At 46.6% G+C, this 24,762-nt stretch overlaps 2 protein-coding genes across 5 annotated transcripts in view; both read left to right on the top strand.

Moving 5' to 3' along the window:
* Positions 1-666: 666 nt before the first annotated feature.
* On the top strand, positions 667-2,372 carry LOC142589815 (uncharacterized). Its single transcript, XM_075701393.1, has one exon. It carries the CDS (start codon positions 834-836, stop codon positions 2,115-2,117), a length of 1,284 nt encoding a protein of 427 aa, XP_075557508.1. The 5' UTR covers positions 667-833; the 3' UTR covers positions 2,118-2,372.
* A 4,885-nt stretch (positions 2,373-7,257) lies between these two features.
* Positions 7,258-24,762, top strand: part of LOC142589813 (transmembrane protein 130) — a 42,270-nt gene continuing 24,765 nt past the window's right edge. For 3 of the 4 annotated variants that reach the window (XM_075701391.1, XM_075701390.1, XM_075701389.1), the window contains exons 1-3: positions 7,258-7,552; positions 17,176-17,463; positions 19,764-19,918. In XM_075701391.1, coding sequence (XP_075557506.1) covers positions 7,444-7,552; positions 17,176-17,463; positions 19,764-19,918 — 552 coding nt within the window. In that variant the 5' untranslated portion in view covers positions 7,258-7,443. Of the gene's footprint in view, positions 7,553-7,723; positions 7,958-17,175; positions 17,464-19,763; positions 19,919-24,762 lie in introns of those variants that run through there. The other variant, XM_075701392.1, reaches the window with a different exon arrangement.

The following is a 24,762-nucleotide window of genomic DNA, read 5'->3' as shown; positions in this document are numbered from 1 at the left end:
GTATTTATTACACTAGCAACAACCCGATATTCACCAGTTGTGCATAGTCAGAGAATGGAGAGCACAATGATAGCCTCTCAGAGAAAAGGCATCGTTCATACTGTGGGTAGAAATGTGGTTTCACTTTAGAAGGGTGGTAAGGATAGGCACCTCACCAAAATGGGGTACCAGTCCGGCTGGGTATCAAGTTCATCATAAACCTGCTTTAGGTGTAGTGTCAGCTAACCAGGCGGCTAGGAGATGGCAGGGCGAAGTCGAATTTGTCGACAACACGAAGCAAATGCAAGTGTTTGATAACTGAATATAAATTGTCAAGTTACCATAACATAGTATTAAGTTTTACTTGCCAAAACCACGATCTGATTATGAGGCACGCCGTAGTGAGGGGCTCCGGAATAATTTGGACCACATGGGGTTACCTGGGGTTCTAAAGTGCTCCTCAATCTAAGTACACGGGTGTTTTTCGCATTTCGCCCCCATCGAAATGTAGCCGCCGTGGCTGTGACTTAAAGAAAAAAATTGGAAGGCATCAGATCAGTTACTGTTAAAATATTTAGAAATAAAGCGCATTTGGGTTCGCAAATTGAAGAGGTGCGTAAAGTAACTTTTTTTTTACATTAGCAGTCGCTCCTAGCGCCATCGTCCTTTCCGCGTGTTCCACGTGTCACTCGCAGCTCGTGGAGCGTTTAGCGCTGACATTCTTTTTGTTTTTCTCCTCCGCCACGCACTCACGCCGATCGAAGGCTTCGTGAAGATAATCGGGCATTCATTTCTGCCTCAACCAACAATACCTCTCGTCGACGCGAACACAGCCGAAGAGGGGTCCTCTAAACATGACCGGAAAGGGCGACACTCCTCAGGCGACAGCGGCCGACGCCTTCACGAAGCTCCACAGATATCTAGAGCCGGTGCGCTGCCAGCCCACGCTAGGCGAGAACGACCTCATCGAGCCCAGCCCACGCCAGGCGGAGCTGGCAAGTCGCGTCTGCGTCCAAGACTGCGTCGTGGCGCTCGGCGCTCCGGAAACGCGAAGTCAGCTCTGCGTCACGTTCCTGCTGTCTCTGAAGCCGTCTCGCGCCGCCATTGTCGGCGAGAAGATTTGCGAGGACGGAGACTTTCTCGACTACCTGAGACTCTTCCTGCCTCTCCAAGTCCGCGTGGTGTCTTCCGCGACGGCCTGGTCCCGGGAGGACTTCCGAGATGCGTATCTCATCCTGGAGACGGACGTCCTCTGGACTCTGCTGAAGGATGGCGCGCTCCGGGCATCCGACATCGACGCCCTGGTTCTCAGAGACTTCGAGCGCTACCTTGACGCGGGCCACGCCTACCGCAAGATCCTGTCTCGTTTCCAGCAGCTCACGGAAGTCGCTTCTACGCGGCTTCTAGCGCTCGCTGACGGTCTGTGCGCCGGGAACCTCGAAGGTCTCGAATCGGACCTGCGGTGCCTGAGGACGCCACTGGGACTGACCTGTCGCCTCGGCACTCCCGCCGCGCCCTACGCCAAGGAGGTGGCGGTAGAACTGTGTCCCCTCGAGGTTGACTGGCGATCGGGCGACGACGACTGGAAATGGGCCATGGACGCCGTGTCCTACTCGGAGTGCCCCGAAGTCCGGAACGTCGGTAGGACCCTGGACGAGTGGGGCATCTCCGTGGCGTACGGCGAGGCCCTGAAGACTTTCGCGGCCACGCCAAGCAGCGAGTTGCGGGAATTTCTGCTGCTGAGCCGGATGGCGCTGACGCCCCTGAAGGGCTGCGCCGTCCTCAACTGCGTCCAGGGCAGAACGCTAGCCCTGACTAACACGGCGACCTCGATGCGCGACCTGGATAAGTGGCTGCGCGAAGAGGGCTCCGTGACGGTCATCGAGGACCCCGACGAGGTCGCCTTGGCATGGGTGGTGGTTCTGGTGGCGACGACGGCCGACATGCCGACGCTGAGGCGCTACTGCTGGGACGCCGTCGTCCTGTGCGACTTGCCCTTCGGCGTTTCGTGCGACGCACTCTTCGCGAACGCGGACCGCAAGGTGGCACTCGCCACGGAACGCGAGTGGCAGCGCTGGACGGAGCTGCTCGACCTACACGACGAGCTGGATAAGCTACTGCTTCGCGTGAACAAGTGATCCATGCTCCAATAAGAAAATATGTTTAACGTTCGCAGTTTTTGAACCGTGCTGATGTTTTGACTTATCTGTTATTCCTACAGTCGCTGACACTTGTCACGTCCAGTGCCGAAGTCATATCAACGAGGTTACAGCATGCTATTCTTTTTCTGTCCGTTCTGTAACACAGTTTATTGATGCTAATCTTACAAACAACACTCACAGAATTGTTCCTCTTAATGTGCAAGTAAAAAGAGAGTCCATATAGGTACCAAGGATGCTGTGAGGGCTCTGTTTCTTTTTTTTTTTGCATCCGCGGTTTACGCCGCCATGTCAGGCGATGAGGTAATTTCCATTGCATCCGTAAGTCTGCGGCGAACCCCGAGGTAACCTCTCCTGCCATATTATGGCTGATAGAGTCCATAGGCTGATAACTATGCAATAAAATCTATTGCGCGTGCCTAAGCCACCTTTCATTTTTATATCTAATCTGTAGCCAAATACAAGCGGGACGCGTTCCCCTCAAAAGTTCGTTACACTACAGACGCTCGTCCGCTATAACAAAAAACACCGCGTGAGAGCACCCCGTGCAGCCTCCAAGCGGGAGCGTAATGACGCTAATATCGTTCAGATAAAGTTCGTATAAGACGAAAAATTGGCTTAAGTAATCACGCGTCGATGATTATCGTACCAAGGCTGGTGTGGCGCATGATCTTCTCGGTTCTGCTGCTCCCTCCCTCTGAAGTGGAACGCTAATAAAACCGCCCGGTCGGGTTGACGTTGTGTCAGACTCTGCAGCCAGTCCCCCTATAAAGTGTGTCGGTAAGCCAAGAATGATTCGGCGAGGCCCGAATGATTCGGCGAGGCCCGAATTATCTTCTGATACGGCTTGCGCCGCATCAGAAGATAATTGCCAGCCTTGTTCGCTGTATTTTCTTTTATTATTACTTTAGATGTAGCAATGTAGCCTTCGTTATGCAAGATGCTCTCCCAGAGCCCATTATTCGTTACCCGGGGTTAGAGCAACGAATGGAAATGCAAGGATAATATAACTACAAGCGCTTCACATGCACGAACACGTCGTGGGAACATAAAGATTATATATATACGGGCACCAGCACTGAAAGCGCAGTCCAGCACCTGAGGTGGTCACGCATCACACATCACTGAACTGGTCCACAGAAGTGCTTTCGTGTTTAAATATATAAAGCGCCCATGTTTGTCGATTACCCTGATTGCCAAAAGGACAATGCGGCCGCGACATCAATGTACGTCGAAAAATGTGGTGGTGTTTATATACTTCAGTAATAAAAATAATATAAATAATCACATGCATTTAACATTTTCTTCGATAATAATGCTATTGTAGACACATGCATAACAATCCGAGCGCCCCAATACTATCCCAGCGCCCCACCAACTAAGTGTGAATGGTCCTGTACAATCCTAAAAGACAGGATCGTCTTGGTGGCTAGCGACAACAGTTTCACTAGTGACGTCGGAAGGATATGCGATACTGCGAGTGCTTCCTCAAGAGACAGGAGAGCGATAACGATGATCGTAAGGCGGTAATCGAAAGCGAGGAGTTGTGAACGCCAGAGACGACGGCAGAAAAAACAAATTAACACGTCTCATTGTTTACACGTTGACATGCTTGTCGCGCAAAGGCTAGAGTCGCGCATGCGTGGTTCAGTATACTGTGCACTACTGATACTGCTCTCCATGCAATACTAACACCATCCGGTGTACCGGCGTTGTCAGTTCCCGGCCAGAGCACAGGGGTGAATCTCCGCATGGCTGCCATTGGCTATTTTCAAGCAGACGCTCTTTCGACGCTAGCGCCAAGGTCCCCTTCAGTTACGGCCCTAACAGCAGGGCGATGCAGAAGCAAAATGGCGGCGCACACGATTGTTTACGTTGTCATGGCAACAAGAACAGCAGCCGCGCGGCACCTCCTCTCCCAAACGTCTTTCTTTTTTTTTATTATGCCGACCCGCTCCGCTCCTTTTCCCCTTTCCCCCAGACCGCTCGGGCCGCTTACTTTTTTTTTGTTTTTACCTGTACGCGGCGCGTAGTTCTTTTTTTATCAGGCGCGCGTGCTACAGCGCAGCACGCGCCAACTCGCAAGCAATGCGCGCGCTACGCCGCGCACTGGCATTGCTTGCGAGCTGGCGCGTGGTGCGCCGTGGGCTATGCGTTGGCACGCACGCAGTCTTGCCCATACGTATATTATACCAGCATGTGCCGGGACATAAAAAAAGTTCCACTTCCAACACAACAAATCATTGGTTTCGCTTTATTGACTTCGTTTCCGAAAACAAAGATTTTTCCTAATAACGTGGTGTGATACACGCTAAAAAAATGAGCAAAAGTGAAAGGTGCGTGACATAGAAGAGTACTAAACACAAAACTTCACCAGACGGTGAAATAACAAAAAAAAGCGCTAGAAAACGCGAAGGCCGTTTCATGTACACACGCATAAAATACAAGATTTTTATATAATTAAGGCCCTCAAGGCCGAAATGTAGACGAGCTTCTGATATATGCACTAAGATATTGCACAAAACTGTACGACGTGTAGTTGGCGACGGGCCGGCAAGGCCGCACGGCGCGCGCGCGGGGACAGTCGAAGGTGAGGGAGTTACGAGGGAGGGCGAGGGGAGAGGAGTTAGGGGGGAAGGGCTCGGCCATCCGGATCGGCGCGCGTGCGCGCGACGATCTACGAGGCCATGCAAGGGAAACGGATTTTCGGCTTCGCCCTCCTCATAGGTGGCGCCAATTACCTCTGCCACCTCGAGTTACTCAATATGCTACCAAAGGTTGCATATACAGTAACTCTACTGCCACCGAAACCGGGGAGTTTCCCACCGCGGGCCAGAGTACGTTGGCGATGCGTACTGAAAGTTTACAAAATATTTCGTGCGAAGCGAGGCGCAGCCTCGCTTCGTTGCCTGGGACGCTCACGCTAGGACATACTTGATTGAAGCGAAGTTCTTAATTGTTTCTCGAAATACCGTTCGTTAGACACTCGATCCTCTCTGCCGGACAGTTTGTGTAATTTGGCCATACTAATCGAAGCGCGTGAGTACCATTCGCTGCCGCTAACTTGCGGTTTCTCGAAATCGCTGCTACATTCGGAATGCTCTTACGAACTTGAATGAGTGAAGCTTACAGCGACAGCTCATCGGCGATATTTGCGTCCGGTCATGTTGAGCACGGAGCACGTCGAACCTAACCAAAATTACTTCCATCAGTACGTGAGTGGCGACGGGGAAGCGGTAGGACATTCTTTATTTCCTCGGCAGCGCTCGGCCAGCAGCACGCATTTGCGCCGTCATGCGACGAGAGCCGACCTTGTGCACCGAACGCGCGCTTGAGAGCAGCACGATACCACGGCACAAGCGCCCCGTCACGTGTTCTTTTTTTTTTTTTTCGTATTTCGCGGGCTTTCTTTGCAACCCGGAAAAAAGGACTACGTGAGACGTATCATACAGGAAACAACTCGACCGGTGGTTTCTGAAGGTGCTCTACAAATCTGCGTATCATACTTGGAACCATCGCCAGTAATTAAAAAAGTTTGGTAACTAAGCCTAATGAATGAGTGAGTTACGGGGAAAACAAAAAGAAAATTGCCTGAGTTACTATAGGCTGTTGCGAATTGTATGCCTTGGCTTCAATTCGCTTCCGACACGCCTTTCATTTTTAAATTCTTCATTCAAGGTACGTCGGACACCCTGTATATTCCTTTAAAAGGCGTCGTACTTGAACCCTTGAATGGCCTTAGACCTTCCACGCATTGAACTTTAAGCACACTCTCTGCCTGAGAAACCATACATTTCGGCGCAAATCTACAGTGCTTCAAGAATCTCAATGGGGCTACTGACTGCCTGCTTGCTCGATCGCTTTTCACGTCTTCCACAATGTCTTCGGACTCGTAACGTTCAATGTTATTTCGTATGCACAGTACGGTGTACTTTCGCTAAGACCAACTCGGTAAACCGAGTTCGTGCATATAACGAAGAACATTTGAACGTTTGTTTCGTTTTCCATAGACTCAGTGAAAAAAAAAATATCCGCTTGAGACGAACCGCTATTCGGCAAACATTCGGAGTGACCGCCACCGATCTCGAAGGCTACGGTGCCTCGATGCACCGCGCCCGGGGGCGCGCGCATCAAGGCACCCTACAGGAGTCCTGCAGCGCACATCGCCCGTGGACAGAGGTGAAAACAAGAGGAGGAAACAAAAAGATGGTGATATTTCGCTTCGTGAACGTGGGTGACGCGCAGGCGTGTGGGTGCTATAGCGCATACGACGCTGTCGGCACTCGGTGCGCCTAAACCGTCCGCATCGCAGATCGTATTCAAGACAGGGCTCTCGCGGCCGCGCCATACGCAGCATCAACCGGAGTAGAACGCACTCTTGTAAACATTCGCTTACCAACTAAATTAACTAGCATGGTGTCAGCGCGCACAGGCAAACATGAACACATCACACCCATTGACAGCGAACGCTCGCTGTCAAAACGATGGCGTGAGGAATCGCGGCAGCAGCAGCGAGCGCTGTCTGTCGCTTCAATGCAAACTGTGCAGCGAGAACAGCAGCGAGCGGCAGCAGCAGCGAGCGCTGTCTGTCGCTTCAGTGCAAACTGCAGCGAGAACACAGCGCATGCAAAGCCAATAGCCGTCGGCCCACCTGGACTGTGGCCCCAAAGCAGATCGCGTTCAAGATAAAGCCCGCGCGTGCGCGGCCAATGTACAACACTCCTCTTCCCCTCTCAGTGCCATGCGCGACCGAAGACGGTGCGCTTGGATTTGCACCCAGGTTTGGATCCTAGGGCCCGGTTGGGCCACTGGCCGGCCGCGTATGGTGCTCTGGTATGCAGGCAGGCTTCCGTGTGCCGGTGCCATACCGGTGTGACTACCGGTGTTCAAGTAGTTCAAGCCGGTCCCCCAAACCAAACTCTATGCCCCAAAAGGCCCACGCGCTAGCGATGCCAGCACCGTGTCCGTTTTGCTGCGCATATCTTAGAGGCTTCACTCACTCAATGGCTCAACTTACAGCCTCCAGGATTGCTGATAACGTAACGAAGGAAATCTCGGAAGCCATGCACGAAGTATCTAACCGTACTCAACCGCAACGCACGTGCAGTCTGGTAACAGTGGGCGCATGCACGCAGAGGTGGACACGGACACGAATGACTGCTGCGTGCACGAAAGTGCGGAGATTTACGGAAACATGCTACCGCGGCGTAGTTTAACAACGACAAAGTGCCCATGTTAGCCAAAGGGAGCTGGGCGAGCTACGCGGTAAACTTGGAACGCGTGCAGGTTTGCCTGTCCCCGTGAAATGAGTGACTCCGGAGCGTCTGTGCGGCCGTCGTTGGAGCAACGGCGGCGGCTACTGTTGTCAACCGCGACGTTTCTGTGGGTGTTGTCAGCGGCTGCGGAAGCACTTGGTAAGCCAACTGCGCCTGCTTCTTTCTTTAATTACATCTCCCGCAGTGGTCGGATACGCTCCGACGTCACCACGGCTCGGACGCGCCGCGATCCCGTTCTTTCCGCAGCGTGTATGCCGTCAGAGGAGTCAACAACCCACGTAAACAAGGCGCTCCTGGTTGTTTCTGAATTGTTTCCCCTCTGCGTTGCGCTAGACATTCCACCTTTGACATGTTCACTTCTTCGGCTTTCATCTCGTTCGCATTTAGCTGTAAGTTCGACGGACAAGCGAGCGTCCGCGGGTCTTCTCACCCACCCTAAACTACTTGCTTTGTTTATGACGCTCGTGCCTCTGCGGTAACAAGCTCCGAGCTGGAGAGGAACCAGATGTTGTGTAGCACGATTGTGCTGTGTGATTCGGGCTCGTAAGTACGAGCGAGGCACTGTCGCCCCCCCCCCCTCCCTCTCTTTTTGTGTTTTGTTTCGTAGGCCACGCACGCCGCTTTTATATTAAAAGCGTCTTGAGCTCTTTTCAGGCTGAGCGGTTGTCTCAGCGCAGTGAATGCATGCGGTTCGGAATGCAGCTTGCATTCGAGCTTGCAATGGGTCTCCGTGATACAGCGGCATCGGGCGCACACTTTGTAAGCAGCAGAGAGCATACCTGCACGCGCCTTGAGTGACATCTGACAAGACGCACGCTAGGAGGCGTCGGGCTGGTTGAGTCAGAAGAAAGGCGCATCGTCCTCTGATACGGTTGTCTGGCTTAGAATATTGCTGATAACGAATTGGAGCGTGCGAGGGAGTCCAGATGAATGCCAAATTAAACTGTGCAGCGAAATTCGAGTAGCGGACCAACTGCCAGATTACTTCGTGCCCTCGTAACACATCAGCCCCTGTCCATTCTCTCTGAATTTCAGCCCATTGTCGTCTCCTCTACTTCAAGTTGCAAATTTCACTTCAATCATCATAAGCTATCCTGTTGGTCTAGCTGTCACGTCATTTCAGCTGCTGCGGCAACATTGGTTTGAGAACATGCCCGCATACAGGGCTGGCCTGCGTGGGCATTATCATGTCGTATTTGAATATGTCTGTGCGACGCGGGCAGAAAAGCTTGCCATTTGTAAAGCTGCTATGAGTAGTATGGCACATAAAATGGACCACATCATTAGCAGGGCTTTATACTACTGACTGTTCTTACTCTTATCTGCTTGTTGACTTGTGGAGCTGAGATAACTTGGCTAACACAAAAGACCGATAAAACAAAGATGGCCTTTTGGAAACTGGGTGCTTAATACAAGTAGCTTTATCATTATCTTTATCAGCTTGTCACAGCTTCTGCCAACTAGCTTGTGTGCTCTGCAAACTAGGTATCTGCTTGGCTTTTGTTATGATGAGAGATGCGAAAGGTTGTGGTAAGCACTGGCATTATGAGAACCATCATACTTATCCGTTTAGTCTGTGTGACGGATACCTGCAACAATCAAAACAAAAACAATGAAGCGGGATAGGCAAATGAGGCAGTGCACCTTTAGGAAATGAAGTGACCTATAATCAACTAAATTTTTAGTGTGGTGTGCATATTGGTAGCAATTAGGAATGTTTGCTGCGTTCGCAGCAGTGTTTTGGCAGTTTGCCACCTTTACTCTTCATGCCAACTCGGAAATGTGTGTGCAGTAGTAATCGTAAGGTTTTGGACAGTAGTGTCTAGCCCCTTGCTGCAAAGTGGGTAGCTACTTCATGCTAGTCATCAGTGTTGCATACACTACTTCTTATGCAAAGTATTTGTTAGCACATCTGTTTATTTCACTGCTTCAGCATCATATGTAGGCAATGAGGAGCATGGCCATGGGAAGTTTTACACCCGAAATGTTGTTAGTCAGTCCTTCATACATTCTTATTAATTTCACATTACCATTCTTTCAGAAATAAAAAAAATATTTCCTGCCTTCTGCACAAAACTCAGACAAACCTCTGGACCAAAACTCCAAGGCGGTCATTGCCAGAACCAACTTGGGACATTTTCTCATTGGCCATGACAGCTGTAGTAGATGGATAAGCTCACATCAGTATACAAAAGAATAGACAGCATTTCAATGGTTAGGAAAGTATGTTGTGTAAGGGCTACATATCTGAACTTGAAACATCTGGCAGTTGTTCAGTGGCAGATGAATTAGCCAATTGAAGTGTGCTAATTCCTAAGTAGTCACTTATACTGCGAAAGAGACCAGGGACTTGATGATGCAAATTCTTTGCCTGTGATTTGATCGTCCGTTGTGTCCCGTGGCCGATCTGTTTGAAAACAGCGACCTAAGTGATGTGTGAGCCAGAGCCAAAGTATGAAAATATTGAAATTGTAAAGGAATTCACGTATCCTTCTCTCTGATGCAGAACAGATCAAATGGCGTGGATAGAGTATGTGAATTTGTGTGCAATGTGCGAATTTGTGTCACCCCTAGTGGACAGAGCGTGATTGTGTAAGTGTGGTACTAACTATTGCCTTAGTTCATCTGTAGAGAATGTATTCAGCTCTGGGAAATCACTCTAGGTGTTCCTCTCGTCATGAAACTTTGGTCATGCTAAACCTGTCTGCACCACATTACTGTACTCAAATCTAGGCCGGCCTCGATTCTAAGCTGAACCCCCGCTTCGGAAGGATAGAAAAAGAAAGTAAACTTTTTTTCGAATGCGAGCCCACTAAAAAAATGTAAACGTCAACAGCCACAGTAAGCAAGCTTCATTTATAATCAACATACAGCACCAGCTACGCACTAGGGAGACAGAAGTGGCAGACGTGCGACGCTGCTTCGGGAGGAGCCTCTCCTACGTTCTTGACTTCTCACGGACTACAGTTCATTTCAAGAAGCAACGTATATTACGAAGGCTTCTCCAGAACTATGCTGGTTTTATGCTAGGATCATGGTTGCAGTGGCGGGGCGATGAGGAAATTTCGGGCCATGCGACAGCGATGCGAGCCCGAATCCCCCTGTAGGCCTGGTTGCACCCACTCGAATCAATGGCTTTCCTTCCACTGTGACAGCTGTGCCTCCTATTTTTGCCATTGACCTCCACATGCTTCAACATGTTCTTTTCGTTTTATTCTCCTTGCGAAGTACCCATCTGTTACTTCTCCATGGCCAAGTGCTTAGTCATACCTACCGTGCTGGTGCAATGGCTGTGGCATTACACTGTAGGACAGGACATCAAGCATTCTATTTGCAACAACGGTAGCCTCATTCTGATAGTGTGCAGAATGTGAAAATGCTCATGTGCTGCTTTGGGTGCACATTAAAGGGACAGTGAACGAAAACATTAAGTCGAGCTAGATAAAAAAAAATAGGCTTCTTTGAAAACGAATTTGTCATTTGTAGCGAGAACAAAAGTTTTGCAAGTGAAAAAGAGGACAACCAATGTGGCGCCGTCCACTTTGGACTATGGCACCGCCTCTCGTGTGACATCAGTAGCAGTAGTGGTTTAATGTGGGGAAATGACACTTATTTCTGCAGGCCAATAGGGAGCACGGCGCAGGGGAAGGGGAAGTGGAAAAAAAAGATGAGAGGAAGGGAAGCACTGGCTATTCACAAAGAGCAGCAGAGAGAGAGGTGACGTAGCGATTGATTCGTAGCGCATTCCCTCACAATAGGCTTCTGCTGCGATAAGCGTTTTGTAGAGCCTGCGCCTCCAGACCTTTGCGTTTAAGGGCATTTACGGGGCATTTGTGCTGCTGACATTTGTACTTTTCCGTATATTTTAATCAACTCGAATCATATCTCTTGTTTCATAGCACACTTCACTAGGCATTGTCATCATTTTAGCACATATATATTTTACTCACTTTACAGCAACAATTTTTAGGCCTCTATACAGCCACACTACATTTATAATTTCACGGTTCGACATTAATTACATAATCAACTGCATTAGCCCATTGATTGGTGCTCTTTGGCCATCATTGGCCATTGTGTCATAAAATCCTATATATCATCATCATTGTCACATAGCAATTACTCCAACCTGTCCATTTTGGTGTGGGTGATTTAAATAGAGGAGCCACAGTGGGACCTTTGGTAGCAGTTTTCTGCGCAGCAAAGTCCTATGTTGCCTCACAGAAAACAGTAATAGGCTACTAGATCAATATATCCATCTAACTTGATATTTTACTCTAGTGTCCCCCTCGTGGGCAACATTAATGCGCCTCTATAAGGAATGCCTTCACTGCGGTGCCCCTCATAACCGGATGTGGAGTTTATGGATGTTTTAAAGCCTATAGATAAAATTTTGCTTAATGATCTGCACTTTCTTTCCTTCAGACATAAACTTAACTGATACTGTTCAGAATTTTCTTAAAATGTGAAAATTTTATGTGCATCTGAATGACATAAATCAGGGAAAAATAAAAAAAAGTTCTCGCAGGAATTTTTGTCTGAAATAAATGTTTTTCTCATGAACTGCCAATGAGCTTGAATTTGTTAAACACACTAGGTGGTTCATCATATTTCTTAATTCACAGTCATCATGGTGTGAAATATGGCCGCAGATTATGTGGATACCATACTTTTGTGGAAACCCCAAAGCAGGTTATTGCATTAGCCAGCAGGCTCCAAAAATAGAGCACGGAGGTTTAACCTAGGTACGATGCAATACATGATGGACATTTGTGAAATTTCAGGAAGAGCCATATATTTCTGCCACACGAAGTCGATAAATGATGTATTTGCCATTGCTGACACTTGCATCTCTGAAAAAAAAGAATGTATGTATGTATGTACGTATGTATGTGTGCGTGTGCGTATAATATATATATATATATATAATTTTTGATGTTGGCTGTATTGTGTAAAACACAGTGATCCCTACAGGAATTGTAGTACCAGAAAGTGTTAATCACCACATCCGGTTATTTTTCCTTGCTTTGGAGTGTACGCGTTGATTGCAAATTTGCCTTCAGCACAGATAATATGGCTTCACCTTCACCTAGCTTCAATAAATGCTTGGCAGATAGAACTAGAAGTTTCTCCTGTCGCAAAGGAATCTGAAACTTTTGTGTTCCATAGGCTGAGGGCGACAGCTGTTTGTGCAGACGCCTGCCGTGTCCTCCGCATGGCATTCTCTTCTTTTGCCTTTGTGCAAGGCACTACTCTGCTTCATGGCAGCCTTGGCGTAGAATGCTGGAAATAATTTGTCGACCAAGAAAAGAAAAAAGAAAAGCGATATATTGCTGCGGCGCAAGTAGCAAAGAAAGAAAAAAATGGGAAGGGACTACGGGCCATCTTTTCCCATTGTATTGTGATGACGGTGACAGAGAGAGCGTGGGGGACATGTACAGTGAGTAACGGCAACTTGCAAAGAGTTAGGGCTCTTTTTCGTGGCTTCATTTTCCACTTTGTTTGCCTAGCTGTTGCCACACACCGTCATTCATGCCTTGTTTAAGTATGCTCCAAGTGTGTGACGCTTCTGTTATTGTACTGTGTGGAAGCATCAAGAGACTAGTAGTGCTCAAGCTGCTAAGAAATCTCCTTGTCTGATAGAAAGAACAGGACGTGGATGATGCAAGTTATCTGCGCACAGTTTTATTTCGTATCATTTGTCACACTATATGGCTGATCCCCCTGTAATGACGGCAGCACAAGCAAGGTGCGAGTTGATGACACAGAAAATATTGTAATCTTAAAGCCATTGTTGTTATGCCAACCCAGTGCACGTTTGAGAAGAGCAGACTAAATCGAAAAAAATTCATTGCTATTCAAATAAAAATGTGTGAGGTGAAACAATGGTTCGTAATTAGTGGTGCTTAGTGGAGCAGTATGATCTTGTAAATGTAATAGTAATGATTACCTCTATTCATCTGCAAAGGATATATTCACCTCCATACAATCACTCTAGCCATTCCTATAATCTAATTCATTTTCTGTTTCACAGGCTTAGCTGTTGCCTCACTCAGTTATTCATGTTTTCTTAGTATGGAGGAAGTATGTGTGTGATGCTCCTGTGTGGAATGACTGTGAAGTGTATCACTGTCAATGACCTCTTGATTCCTGGTTTAACCACATTTTTGCTTGTTTCAGGCAGTGGTTGCAAGATGAAAACTGTGATAGCTTTGAGTGCAAGGCTCATTCGCTGCTAACGAAAAGCGATATTGTGTGTCACTTTATTGCAGAGAATGTTACCAGCAATTCTTGGTAACATTCTTCGCATCAAGAAGACATCACATTCGACAAATAATTCAGAGTGTCGATTTGTGTTAATGCTAATTAGCTTCTTGTATGAGGAGGTCCTAAAAACTTACCTACTTGTAACCATACCTGACATACCTACTTGTAACAAATGTTTTAATTCTGATCATGTAAGAGGGGATAATCTATGACAAAGCAATATGGGGGTAGGGTTATGAGTATGGCCTGGGGCACTTTCGATTGCTGTCGATCCCGATGGGGATTGAATTCCTCGAACGTGATTGGCTTCCTTGTGCAAGTGGCAGAAGGGAGTCAATCTCACTTGTAAAATTTCATCTCGAGCAAGCTTGATTGCAATCGAAAGTGTTTCATGTGACTGGAATATTAGTAAACACTTTTTGTGTGCACATATGTGTGTGTGATGTCTCTATCGTGTTTCCAGAAGAAAATAGATGTATGGACCACTGTTAATGGAAGTGCCTACTAAGTGTCCGACTACCAATTGCAACCGAATTATGGCACGTACGCATGCAGACTATTTTTAGCATAAACATGTTTGCTCAATGCTTCCTAGCAGCCATCTTTTCTTAGAGCGCAGCACTTAGACACCTGTTCCTGCATTTTGGGTCTGCATGAGCCCTTGGCGTCCTACCTCGGTGTAACCGAGCGAACAAGCACAGCGAAAGATGAAAGAGCGAATGCCGAGCCCAGCAGGGGATGAAAGACACTGATAGCAAGGAGCTGCGAGGAAGAAAGCTGGAGGAGGAGGGTGTGGTGAAAGTGCGAGAAGAAAAGCGTATTGCGGCAGTGACCGCTACGGGATGGCGCCAGAGCAGCGCGCAGTTGTCTGTCCACTGATGGCATGTGGTGAGCGTGTTGGCTGATACCACAAAGCGCTACATGAACGAAGGTCTGTCTGCGGTGGTGCTGTGAATCGTCCCCATGCGTCATCCGTGCGCTGTCTCTTGCAATCTCCCGATTAGCAAGGCAGTCACGCCACATTGCACTCCATTTGTAATGTGCCGCACAAAACAGATTGCCCACGCCAGCCATTATATCACGAATTGAAAACACGTATAGAGCAGCACTCATATTTAGCATTAGGGAGTATTCAGCTATTCAAAATACCTTAGAGGGCCCAGATGGGCATTGAGTAAGGGGGACAAGAAACAGCATAAATAGTAAAGGAACGAGTACCAATGACAGCATATCTTAATCGTCAGTGAATTTTTCGCTCAGCAAAGTACAAGTGTTTCAATTATGTTGGCTTTATTGCCATCTTGGTGATATCTATAAGAGTGGACCAGTACTCTACATTTATTATAAAAAACTTAACAATATTCGGTCATAATTTGTGACCATGAGAGGCAAACTCCTGCTGTTTGCCATTGTCCTGTGCTGTGCATTGTAGGCCACTTTACATGCTTCAATTTCTGTTGTAATGCAAGTTGATTATCTTTAATGACAGTGTTAGAGTAACTTACGACTCTTAAAGGGACACTAAAGGTTACCAGAAAGTCAAGTTAAAGTGATAAAGCAATGCTCTAGAACGTCTAAGGCGTCAATATAATCACGGACAGAGCTTTAGCAACCGAGAAATTAAGGTAAATGCATGACACGATTTGAGACCCCCCAGCGACATTCCGGTACTAGCCCGATGATGAAAGCACTCCTCATCATAATTTATGTCACTAGTACTCAACTACTCATATTAGATAGTTCATTTCATTAGATTATAAGACAGAAGAAAATGCTACTTGTCTACTTCTATTCGATTCTAAGAAAAAATAACATTTTGACATTACCCTTGAGTAGTATGGGTGATAGAAAGGTTTCGTTTTCGTTTGACTCTGCGCGCTCGACTTTGTGCCGCGCGCGCTTTGGAGTTTCAGATGTTTCTTTATCTCGTCGGGCTGCGGTTGTCTTGCTGGCTTGTGAAACTTGCATTTGGAACAAGCAGCAAGAATTCCACGTTCATGTGATGTCGTGGGATGCGCGAACAGTCCGCAGAACTTGGCCAAGGGCAGTTGCAGCGGTGAATCCAATGTTACTTTTCACTGTGTGCCAACGAGTGAACCTCTCCGTTCGAAGTGATTAAGTGCTGTACCTCTGCCACAGCGCGCTGGCAAAGAGCCGAAAAATTGCGTAGTGTGCTCGCTGCACTTTCGTCCAGAGGATTACGAGTTCAACGCCGACTTACTGAAGTCGCGTGAAGTGCCTTTCAAAGCAGGCCGTCGTCGTAGTAGTAGTATGCAACGACGCCGGCAGCGCGAGCCCTCAACAGCAGGTCACGTTCATCAGTGCTTAAATTACTCAACTCGAGCCCAGCATCTCGAGCTAATGTGTCGTTGTCAGGGTCATCCATTGTAACGAGTGTCGAAGTTGGCATCATAAAATAAAGAACCAGCTTATCATCGTGCGCTTTCCCTTCCGCTAGCCACCATATAGTTCCGCTTTCGTGCTGCTGTCGGCTCTGTCTAGGCTCTTTCTGGCTGCGCATTTGCGTTTTGCGCAGAAAAGCCGTAGCGCCGTCTGCGGGAGCCGTTTTACTCACCGACGGCGCGTCACCATGAGACCATGACGTCAATACTCCTCGATAGGAGGGCGGGTGATTTGAACTGCGTTAGAGGTACGCAGACGCGTCAGAACGCATTTTCTCTTAAAATAAGTCTCTTCTTCGCATGAAACAAGCATTTCGAGGTTTCTGGGATGGTATTTCAACAGTCCACGTTGACTTAATATTAACCTTTAGTGTCCCTTTAAACGATGACTACAATCAGGGAAAAACAAGAAGTGAAGCGACAGCATCCATTTTGGGGTTTATATTTCACAGCACTGCTTGTATTGCTTGGCAGGTGCTATGGCAGGATTTAAGAGGGAGGCTTTATTTGTTTGCATGATGACTTTTTTCCCCATTGTGCACTGAATAAAGCGTGTGCATTTAAAGGATGCAGCTATGGTATAACTGTTATGCCTTAAGGGCAATTAAAGCAGTTTATAGGGTTCAGCTATGCACATGATAGAAATTCTACAGGTAAAATGTCAAGAGCACTAAGTGCAAATCATGTACTTGGTGTCTACAAGAAAGACAGAAAAGTGCTTGCTATGATAAGGAGTCGTCGTTGTGATTCATATATGTATGCTGTCACTACAATGGCGTACAGTGGGTCACTGGCGAAAAGTAAGCTGTTAGGAATTAAATTTCGAGCATAAAATGCACATAGGTGTCACATTACAAGCTCTAGCCAAGTTTTGACTGCATTGTGTTGTTACTTCTCACTGACCTTGCCGGTTTTGTCAGATAACAGAGCGAATTTCACACCATGTTGGGAATTTAGTCCCGGAACTTCTGACTTGGAGATTGATGTGGTACCTACTATGTGGTGCGAGCTCATCAAAGCCTCTGGGCATTTCAAGCCCCCACACATTGGTGCTCTGTTGCGATAGATCTCGGTACTCTGTTTTCATTGCAGATGTGAATGTCACAAACGACGGGCCCGCCATCCTGGACTCGACAATTACCTTCCGGGCACAGTTGGTTGGTGGCGAGTTCCCCACGCTCTACTATGTCTTCCGCCACAACGTGCCGTCGGCAGCGGAGCCAGAGATGATCACCAATGGAACAGAGGCTGTGCTGCCTATGACGTTTCTTGCCTATAGACACCCACCGGGAGAGTACATGATGACTGTATCTGTGCTGAAGGAGTACTTCTTCACGAAGCACAAGATTGCCGAGGGGTCCTGCAAGTTCCTGCTTACTCGTGAGTATAACTGCAAGGTATTTGTCTTCTGTGCACTGTGCTGCTGCTGCCTGATGTTATCGCTGTTGAGTTTCGCAAAAGCTTGTGTTCTTTAGCTATGCATGTAACACATGACTGGAGTAACCATCAGGCTAGAAAAAAAAAGAACTGAGAGGCCCAGTTTTTGTTAGTCAATCAATATCAATCAATATATTTAGTTAATATCAAGCAAAAAGATTATGAAGCCAAGAAAAATATGGGGAATATTATTTGTAGTTTTGATTGAAGTGTAGAAATGATAAGCAAAAGGAAAACGAAACTGGATGTAAAAACAACTTGCTGTTGGTGAGAGCCAAATCCACAACCTCCACATTACATGGAGGTTATGGGTTTTGGAATGTAGCAGTGATGTTTTTTTTCTATTTCTTTTTGCACTTGGTCAGTGGTCAGAGCGATGTCCCACCCGTGTGTTATCAGTGGGATCAGCCAGTCATGAACGGTAGATGATAAGAGTTGCATAGAATTGAGCGGAAAGCATATAGGCATTGTCTGTACTATTTCTTTTTTAACATTGCTGTTTAAGAAATTGCAAACGTCTTGTCTCAGTAAAGATTGCCACACTCTCTTCTAGTCTTACGTAATATACGTACCTGATGAACAAGATTATCAATATTGTGTGATATCATCTTGCACATGCTTGATCTAAAGGGCCCCTCACCAGGCCCCATAGCAAATTTCAGTTATATGCCGAAAGTTGTTACATGTCCTCTAGGGAGTATTCTGCCGCAAAAATTTTTCAAATCTGCTCATTAGTAGCCCAGATAGAAATATTTTAGTGCTGCGAACCCATGATTTCAGAAGGTGAGCTCCACTGCATAGAGACACTCTCTCCACTCGCCCCGTCTAGCCTCCATAAGTGAAATTCCTTCCTTGCATTCTCCTATACCGGACTTTGAAGATTGCATGACGCATATGTCACGGGCCCCCGCCTTCATTTTTCTTTTCTCACTTTTTTTTTGGGGGGGGGGGGCACTGCGCATTTTTACTAACAGCGTTGCGCACGAGCTGTTGTGATGGTCTGGTTTCGCGCAGCGCATGATTTTGCACACTGTGCACAAGGGCACATGTATAATTCAGTGCTACACGAATACTGAGGCAGAACAAGTGGGTCGCAGAGCATGATCACGCTCTGGAACACGGTATAAAATGGCATAGTTTAGGTACCTGTGCATGTGACTGCATGACTGTTGGAACAAGTAAACGAAGCGGAAGTACATCTCTCTTGCTTCGATGCCAAATAAAACAAAAAACACGCAGACATTCCGTTTGCATGTTTTATTATTTCTCTAAACTTCAATTCGTCAATTCGAGTAACAGATCACCCAAATAACAGGTGTTGCCTTGAATAATTCTCGGTCACGTGTCACCACGAGTGACGCCGCACTGCGGACCCGAGTATGTGGGTGCAGGCACACTAGTACGCCACTGTCTGGCTTGGAGCGCTGTCACCGCGAGTGAAAGGGAAAACAGCATTCGGATTGAAATTTCATACCTTTCTGTGGTGTGTTGCAAGGTAATTCTTTGCAAACACGATCGTTAGCATGCATTGTATGCTCTGCGCTTGCAGCTCAAGATGGCCAGACCTGGTGAGGGGCCTTTTAAGTACTTATGTGCTTGTAACTGATTGTAGTGATACTTAATGACTTTTATTATCATGTACCCTTTTGGATAATGTGCCTCCGTTTTTGTAACTTCTATACTGCAGTAGGTTACTCCATCTCACAGCCTCCTTCTTGATTTTGGATGTACTTACATTGGTATATGTAGTATGCATCTATATTGTATTACATGGCTTTTGCACAGTGTGGTTAATGGTCTTGGTTGGAAACTTTCTTGAGACTCACTACTGCTTTAATTACTGTTCATTGTTATTATGTTTTCATTGCTGTTGCATACACTTCCGGACTTTTGACAGGATTACAGGTGTTCTGCATAGATTTGGAGATGTTGAGGCTAATCTGATTTGAGCCAGAAGAATCGCTGAAGCTTGCTTATTTGTTTTTATTTTACATTGCAGTGTTTGTTTACAGAAGAGAAGTGTTAAGCATTCACAACTACAGTTCAGCTTGGATATGTTGAATTTTGTTGTAATGTTGTTGAATGTTGTTTGGAAGTGCTCGTGAAATAGTTGGGCATATTTTCTGTTTGCTGTGCGGACATGTTACCTAATTTAAACATCTGTGCATCTATAGTTTCCTGGGATCGGGACATGTGACTGTGGGCAGGTCCAACCCTTGGGTCATTTAATCCTTCTGTCGTAGGGGACATTGTGGGCAAAATTGTGGCCTCCCAAGACGGCCACGTCCTGCCAGACGACCAGACCATCGTGTCCACGAACCGAACGACAAACTTCACGTTCGCGCTGCATGATCCCAGTGGCTATTTCACCAACTCGTCCAACAGCTTGTCCTGGAAGGTGAGAGTGCTCGTAAGGCCGAAATAGGCCGATACCCTTTGGTGACTCAAGCCCATGCAGTTGCTCAGTGGTAGTGGTTTTCTACTGCCAAGCTGAAGGTCATGGGCGTGGTCCCCAACCGTGGCAGCCACATTCATGTGGGGCTAGAATGCAAAAGCACTTGTGCAGTGAAATGGACACTAAAGAGAAACAATAAATCAGTTTAGGCTAATGAAGAAATGCTTGAAAACTCTATTCTTGTTAATTCTGCGATAATAGATTATTACAAAAGAAAATGAAGCTCAAAGTTCACCTTTCCTAATTTCGTGTCGGAACTCCTGTCACATCACGGATTTTCAACGTATTTTGTTCTATTTGGGCATCGTTGGCTTAGTAATAGTTGGTGAAACTTGCCGAGTTCAATTTTTATCACTTTTAGAACACAATGTAGTCCATTTTTATCGATAAGAAATTAACTGGGCCCTAGAAGGAACTGTCAAAATCATTGACGCCACAGCAAGCTGGTGCGTGAACTTCGAAGTCGCGGTGCCACTTGACTTTAGTGTTTTTGCATCTTTTCTGGCTTACCAAGTCTCTTGTCGTGATAAGAGTGGCTTTTTTGGTATTGAAACGAGTAATTTGGTAATACAGATGTTTTTTTTTTTCTTTAGTGGCCCTTTAAACTTAGATGCATGTTAAAGAACCTCAGGTGGTCACAATCTACCTGAAGTCAGTTGAGTGTTTGTGTAAATCTATCGCTTACTCGATCTGGGTGCTACTGACGTACTCCCACGAGCCGATATAAAGACTTTTTGTTCGACCTTTGGAAACTGTGTGATTGTCATGGGGATAAGTGCGAAAGGAAATGTGCCACTCATGCCACCCGGTGCAAGAAAACACAACCACGTGCGGCTATCTTGTACACTGTAGTACAGCAAAGGAATGAGACACCGTAAACTGAACCACAAGGTCAGGGATAGTCTTCAGGTTTGGCACATCATAGGTGCCAAAATTTGAAGTAGTGGCATGTACATGAGCATCCAAAATCAAATTTGAACTGCACACCACGGTGACGTTCAATAGGCACAACATTGCGGGCATGCCCCGCTGTGCCGTAGCCTTCGCAGTGCATGACATTGAAGAAAAAGCGGGAGCGCCGCGAAGGGGTTCAAAGGCGATCTTTGATTGCCAATAACTCCGCTTCTGCTTAACACAGTGAAGTAACTTTTGCTGCAAAGTGTTTCTGCAATAGTCTATTTTAACTTCAAGTGCATTTCCTGACTTCAGTAAAAAGTGTGTCTGGGCCCCGTTAAAAGTGCAATGCCTTTTGGACATTCTGAAAAAAGAAAAATGACTGTTATCCTCGTCCCACTCGTACAATGCTACTTGCAATGTTGCGCATCACCATGTCAAGAAGGCATACTTAAAGCGCCTTTCACCACATCTAGACATCTTGAGCTTACAAGAGCAGTGCATACAATGTGCGTGAACGATTGTGTCTTCTAAGTATTGCCTATGTGCCATGGAAAGAGCTTCAATTTCAAAACAAACGGCTTTTACCCTTCTCCTCGTTGGTTTCGTACTCCCAACCGGAGAGTCGATGTCAGTCGTACAAGTGCACCTAAGTACATGGCAGTGCTGTGACGTCACTTGCAGAGACACGTGACTGTGAGAATTGCTCAAGGCAACATCTGTTATTTGTTTAATCTGTTGCTTCTATAGACCAAGTAAAGCGTGGAGAAATATTAAAGCATACAAAGCGAATGTCTGCATGTTTTTGTTTTATTTCCTGTCATAGCTAGAGATATGTAGTTTCGTCTCATCGGCTCGTTCCAACGTCATGCAGTTGCATGCGCAGAGAACAAAGCTATGTCATTTTCTACCGTGTTCCTTGATCAAGCTCTTTCATCCTCTCGTGCCTTCCTCGATGCTCGTGATTGTGGCTATGACTTATAGCACTAATCAGGCATTCTCGTGCAGAGCATGCAAAATCATCCGCAGCTCGAAATGAGACAAATGCAACCGATCACGCATGAGACCGTTGCCAGAAGTGCGCCACTCAGCAGAAACACACGAGAGAGAGAGAGAGAGAGAGAAACAAAGAAGGCAGGGCCCATGATGTATCTGACATGCGGTCCTCCGGCTCTGTTATAGGAGAATGCAGGGAAAGAATTTCGCTTGCGTAGGCTAGACAGGGCAAGTGGAAAGACTGCCTACATTGGGGACAATGCTCGCCCACTTAATGCACCACTTTACTTTAACGCTCTTTAACTGGAAATAAGAAAGAAATTACTCACTGACGCAAGGAAAGGTTAGCAGAAGCGCACAAAATACAATTTCAGGTGGTACATTAATGTATCCAAGCAAAGTAACTCTCTCTGCTCGAGTTTGTGGTTACGTAACGGTACGTAGATTGGTTGACCTGTTTCACCATCAACGGGCCACCACATTACATTTTAGAGTGTGGCTCTTAGGCACCCATCCCTGTGTTGAGTGTCGACATGTCTCCGCGTTGTCCCTTGCACCTGAGCGAATAAGCACAGCGAAAGATGAAAGCGAACGTGAAGTGCAGCGGTACATGAATGCAGAGTGCACAAGGAGGAAAGTGGAAGAGGAGGCTACAGATGTCATCTGCACTTACCAGGGCGGGCCAGGGTGGTGTGAGGTGGGGAGGGCTATTATGCACGTCCATAGCGTCTGCTGCTAAATTCATTCCATGGTACCAGTGTGCGTGACGGGGATCACTGCTCTTTCAAGAGAAGTAGGCTAGTGGCTGCGAGTAAGGCTGGATGTGATGCTCCCTTGGGTGTTGCCAGTGCCGACACTGGTGGCACGATTTCCTCTTCGAAGGGCTTCTCTCGTCGTTGGTGGTGTGAGAAGAAAAGCGTAATGCTGCGCAAGGTGGGCTGTGCGGCAATGATGGCTGCGATATGGCACCAGAGTAGAGCACGTCATCTGTATAGAAAGAAAGCGCGCTTACTCACAGCATTATATTCCTAATATAAATTGTGCACCTATATAATTATCATGCAAAACATTGACACGCAAAATGAAAACACATATGGACCTGCGCTCCAATTTCGCATTAGGGAGTATTGTAATCGTCAGTGAATTTCTTGTACCACTTTCAGAACAAGATTAAGAATAGATTCCCTTGCTTATGAGATGCAAGCATGCTTGTTTCCATCAAAGTGGTCCAGAATGATCTCATTCCTACCACAATTCAAAGACATGTTCTGAGCAGGGACGCTCTTCTTTAAGTTATCTAAGGTGCATGTCCCTGCTTCTGCTCTCATACTTATCTGTAATTTTTTCTTGTGTTTGTGTGCTCATTACAAGGAGAACGAAAAGCTAGCACCCTTCCATGCTGCTTCATATGCGACAAAGAAGCTGATAGTCACATGCATGTGGTAGTTTAAAATCAGGCATTCCTCAGCAAAAGTCGTGTATGATAGTAACTTCGTTAATTCAACAGCTCCCATAATTTTGAAAATCTGATAATGGGGACTCCTGCTCTGGTACCGGCAGACGTAGGCAGTATTTAACGTCATTGAACTCTCTTTAATTTGGACTTCTGGCCACACATTGGTTAATTTGGACAAACGTTCGAGCGTGGCGAGCTCGGAGCACTGCAAATGTGCAGTGTAAAAGAACAAAAGCGGCGCGAGGGTCAAGCCGAAACCAAGTGGCAGAGTCCACATTGCTAATCTGGGAATGTGGTGCCGCTGCGCATGAGACCGCGTGGGACCTTTACATCTGCATAGTCGCCATCCGTGATCGTGCCGATCGCGACTATGGTTTCGTCCGTAGTGGTTGTGGCAAGCAGTAGTTTCGTTTTCACTGAGAGCGCATTGGGCCATGCACCTACAGGATTGCACGGTCACCATGCATCGGTGATTGCATCAGTAGTGACCGTGGCTTCGTTCGCAGCGGCTACGGTGAGCAGTAGTTTCGTTTGGACTCGGTGCAATGCATAGGCGATACCGCAGCCCGCAGGCTGGCATCAAATCTGTCGGCTACGTTGTGAAAGACGGACCATCTGTTGCCGGCCAGCTCACTGGCAGACAAATAATGGGGTTGTGCGCACGGTAGCAAAAAGCATGTGCCGGATGAAGAAATGGGTTTACTGCTTTTGTGCAAAGTACGAACAGGATTTCCTATTTCATTTGATAAATGAAATAGTGTTGATGTACTGAGCATTTATTTATTGTTCTTTTGGTACCCTTGATAATTTGACATCCAATTAATTCGAAACTTCTTTCTCGGTCCCGTGAAATCCAAATTAACGAGGTTTTACTGTACCACTGTAAACACTGTATGGCTCTATTAATTGGCAAGGCTCGTAGTAAACCACCATTTACGTCATGCAGAATGTTAATTTGTATGGACTTAACCACCAGAAGAGCTAGCTAAGGTGCAGTTATTGAAGCAAATCCCAAAATCTTTGTTGGGTCATTCTGAATTTGTTCACAGTGCATTTCGATGTCAGATTATTGTAAGAAGGAGGTGATACAATCCAAACTTTGTTTACTCATGAAGTGATGCCTCGAAAAGTGTTGCCTCTGCATCCAGGGTGGCTGAGGAAGACATTAATAGAATACTATATTTGAAACACAGCTCACATGGAAAATCTTGTACTGAAACTTTTTTGTTGCCACAGCCATTAGCCATAGAAGAACACCTTAGAAACTTGACGAGTGCAGAGAGATGGTTCTTTTCTTGAAAACTTCGCAGGCTTTGCATGTGATGTTTGGTTTTAGTGAAAGGCCATACACAGTATTGGCCTTCCTGTGCATATCTGTTGATGTTCTGAGTAACAGTATTAAAATTTTGCTCAGTTCAAGTTTCAGATTTAAAAGAGAAAA

Source organism: Dermacentor variabilis, chromosome 8 (assembly GCF_050947875.1).
Source record: "Dermacentor variabilis isolate Ectoservices chromosome 8, ASM5094787v1, whole genome shotgun sequence".
Taxonomy (NCBI): domain Eukaryota; kingdom Metazoa; phylum Arthropoda; class Arachnida; order Ixodida; family Ixodidae; genus Dermacentor; species Dermacentor variabilis.
This window is presented reverse-complemented; position numbering and strand designations above follow the sequence as displayed.

Coding starts and splice junctions, on each gene's coding strand:
- LOC142589815 (XM_075701393.1), top strand. CDS start 834: ATGACCGGAAAGGGCGACACTCCTCAGGCGACAGCGGCCGACGCCTTC.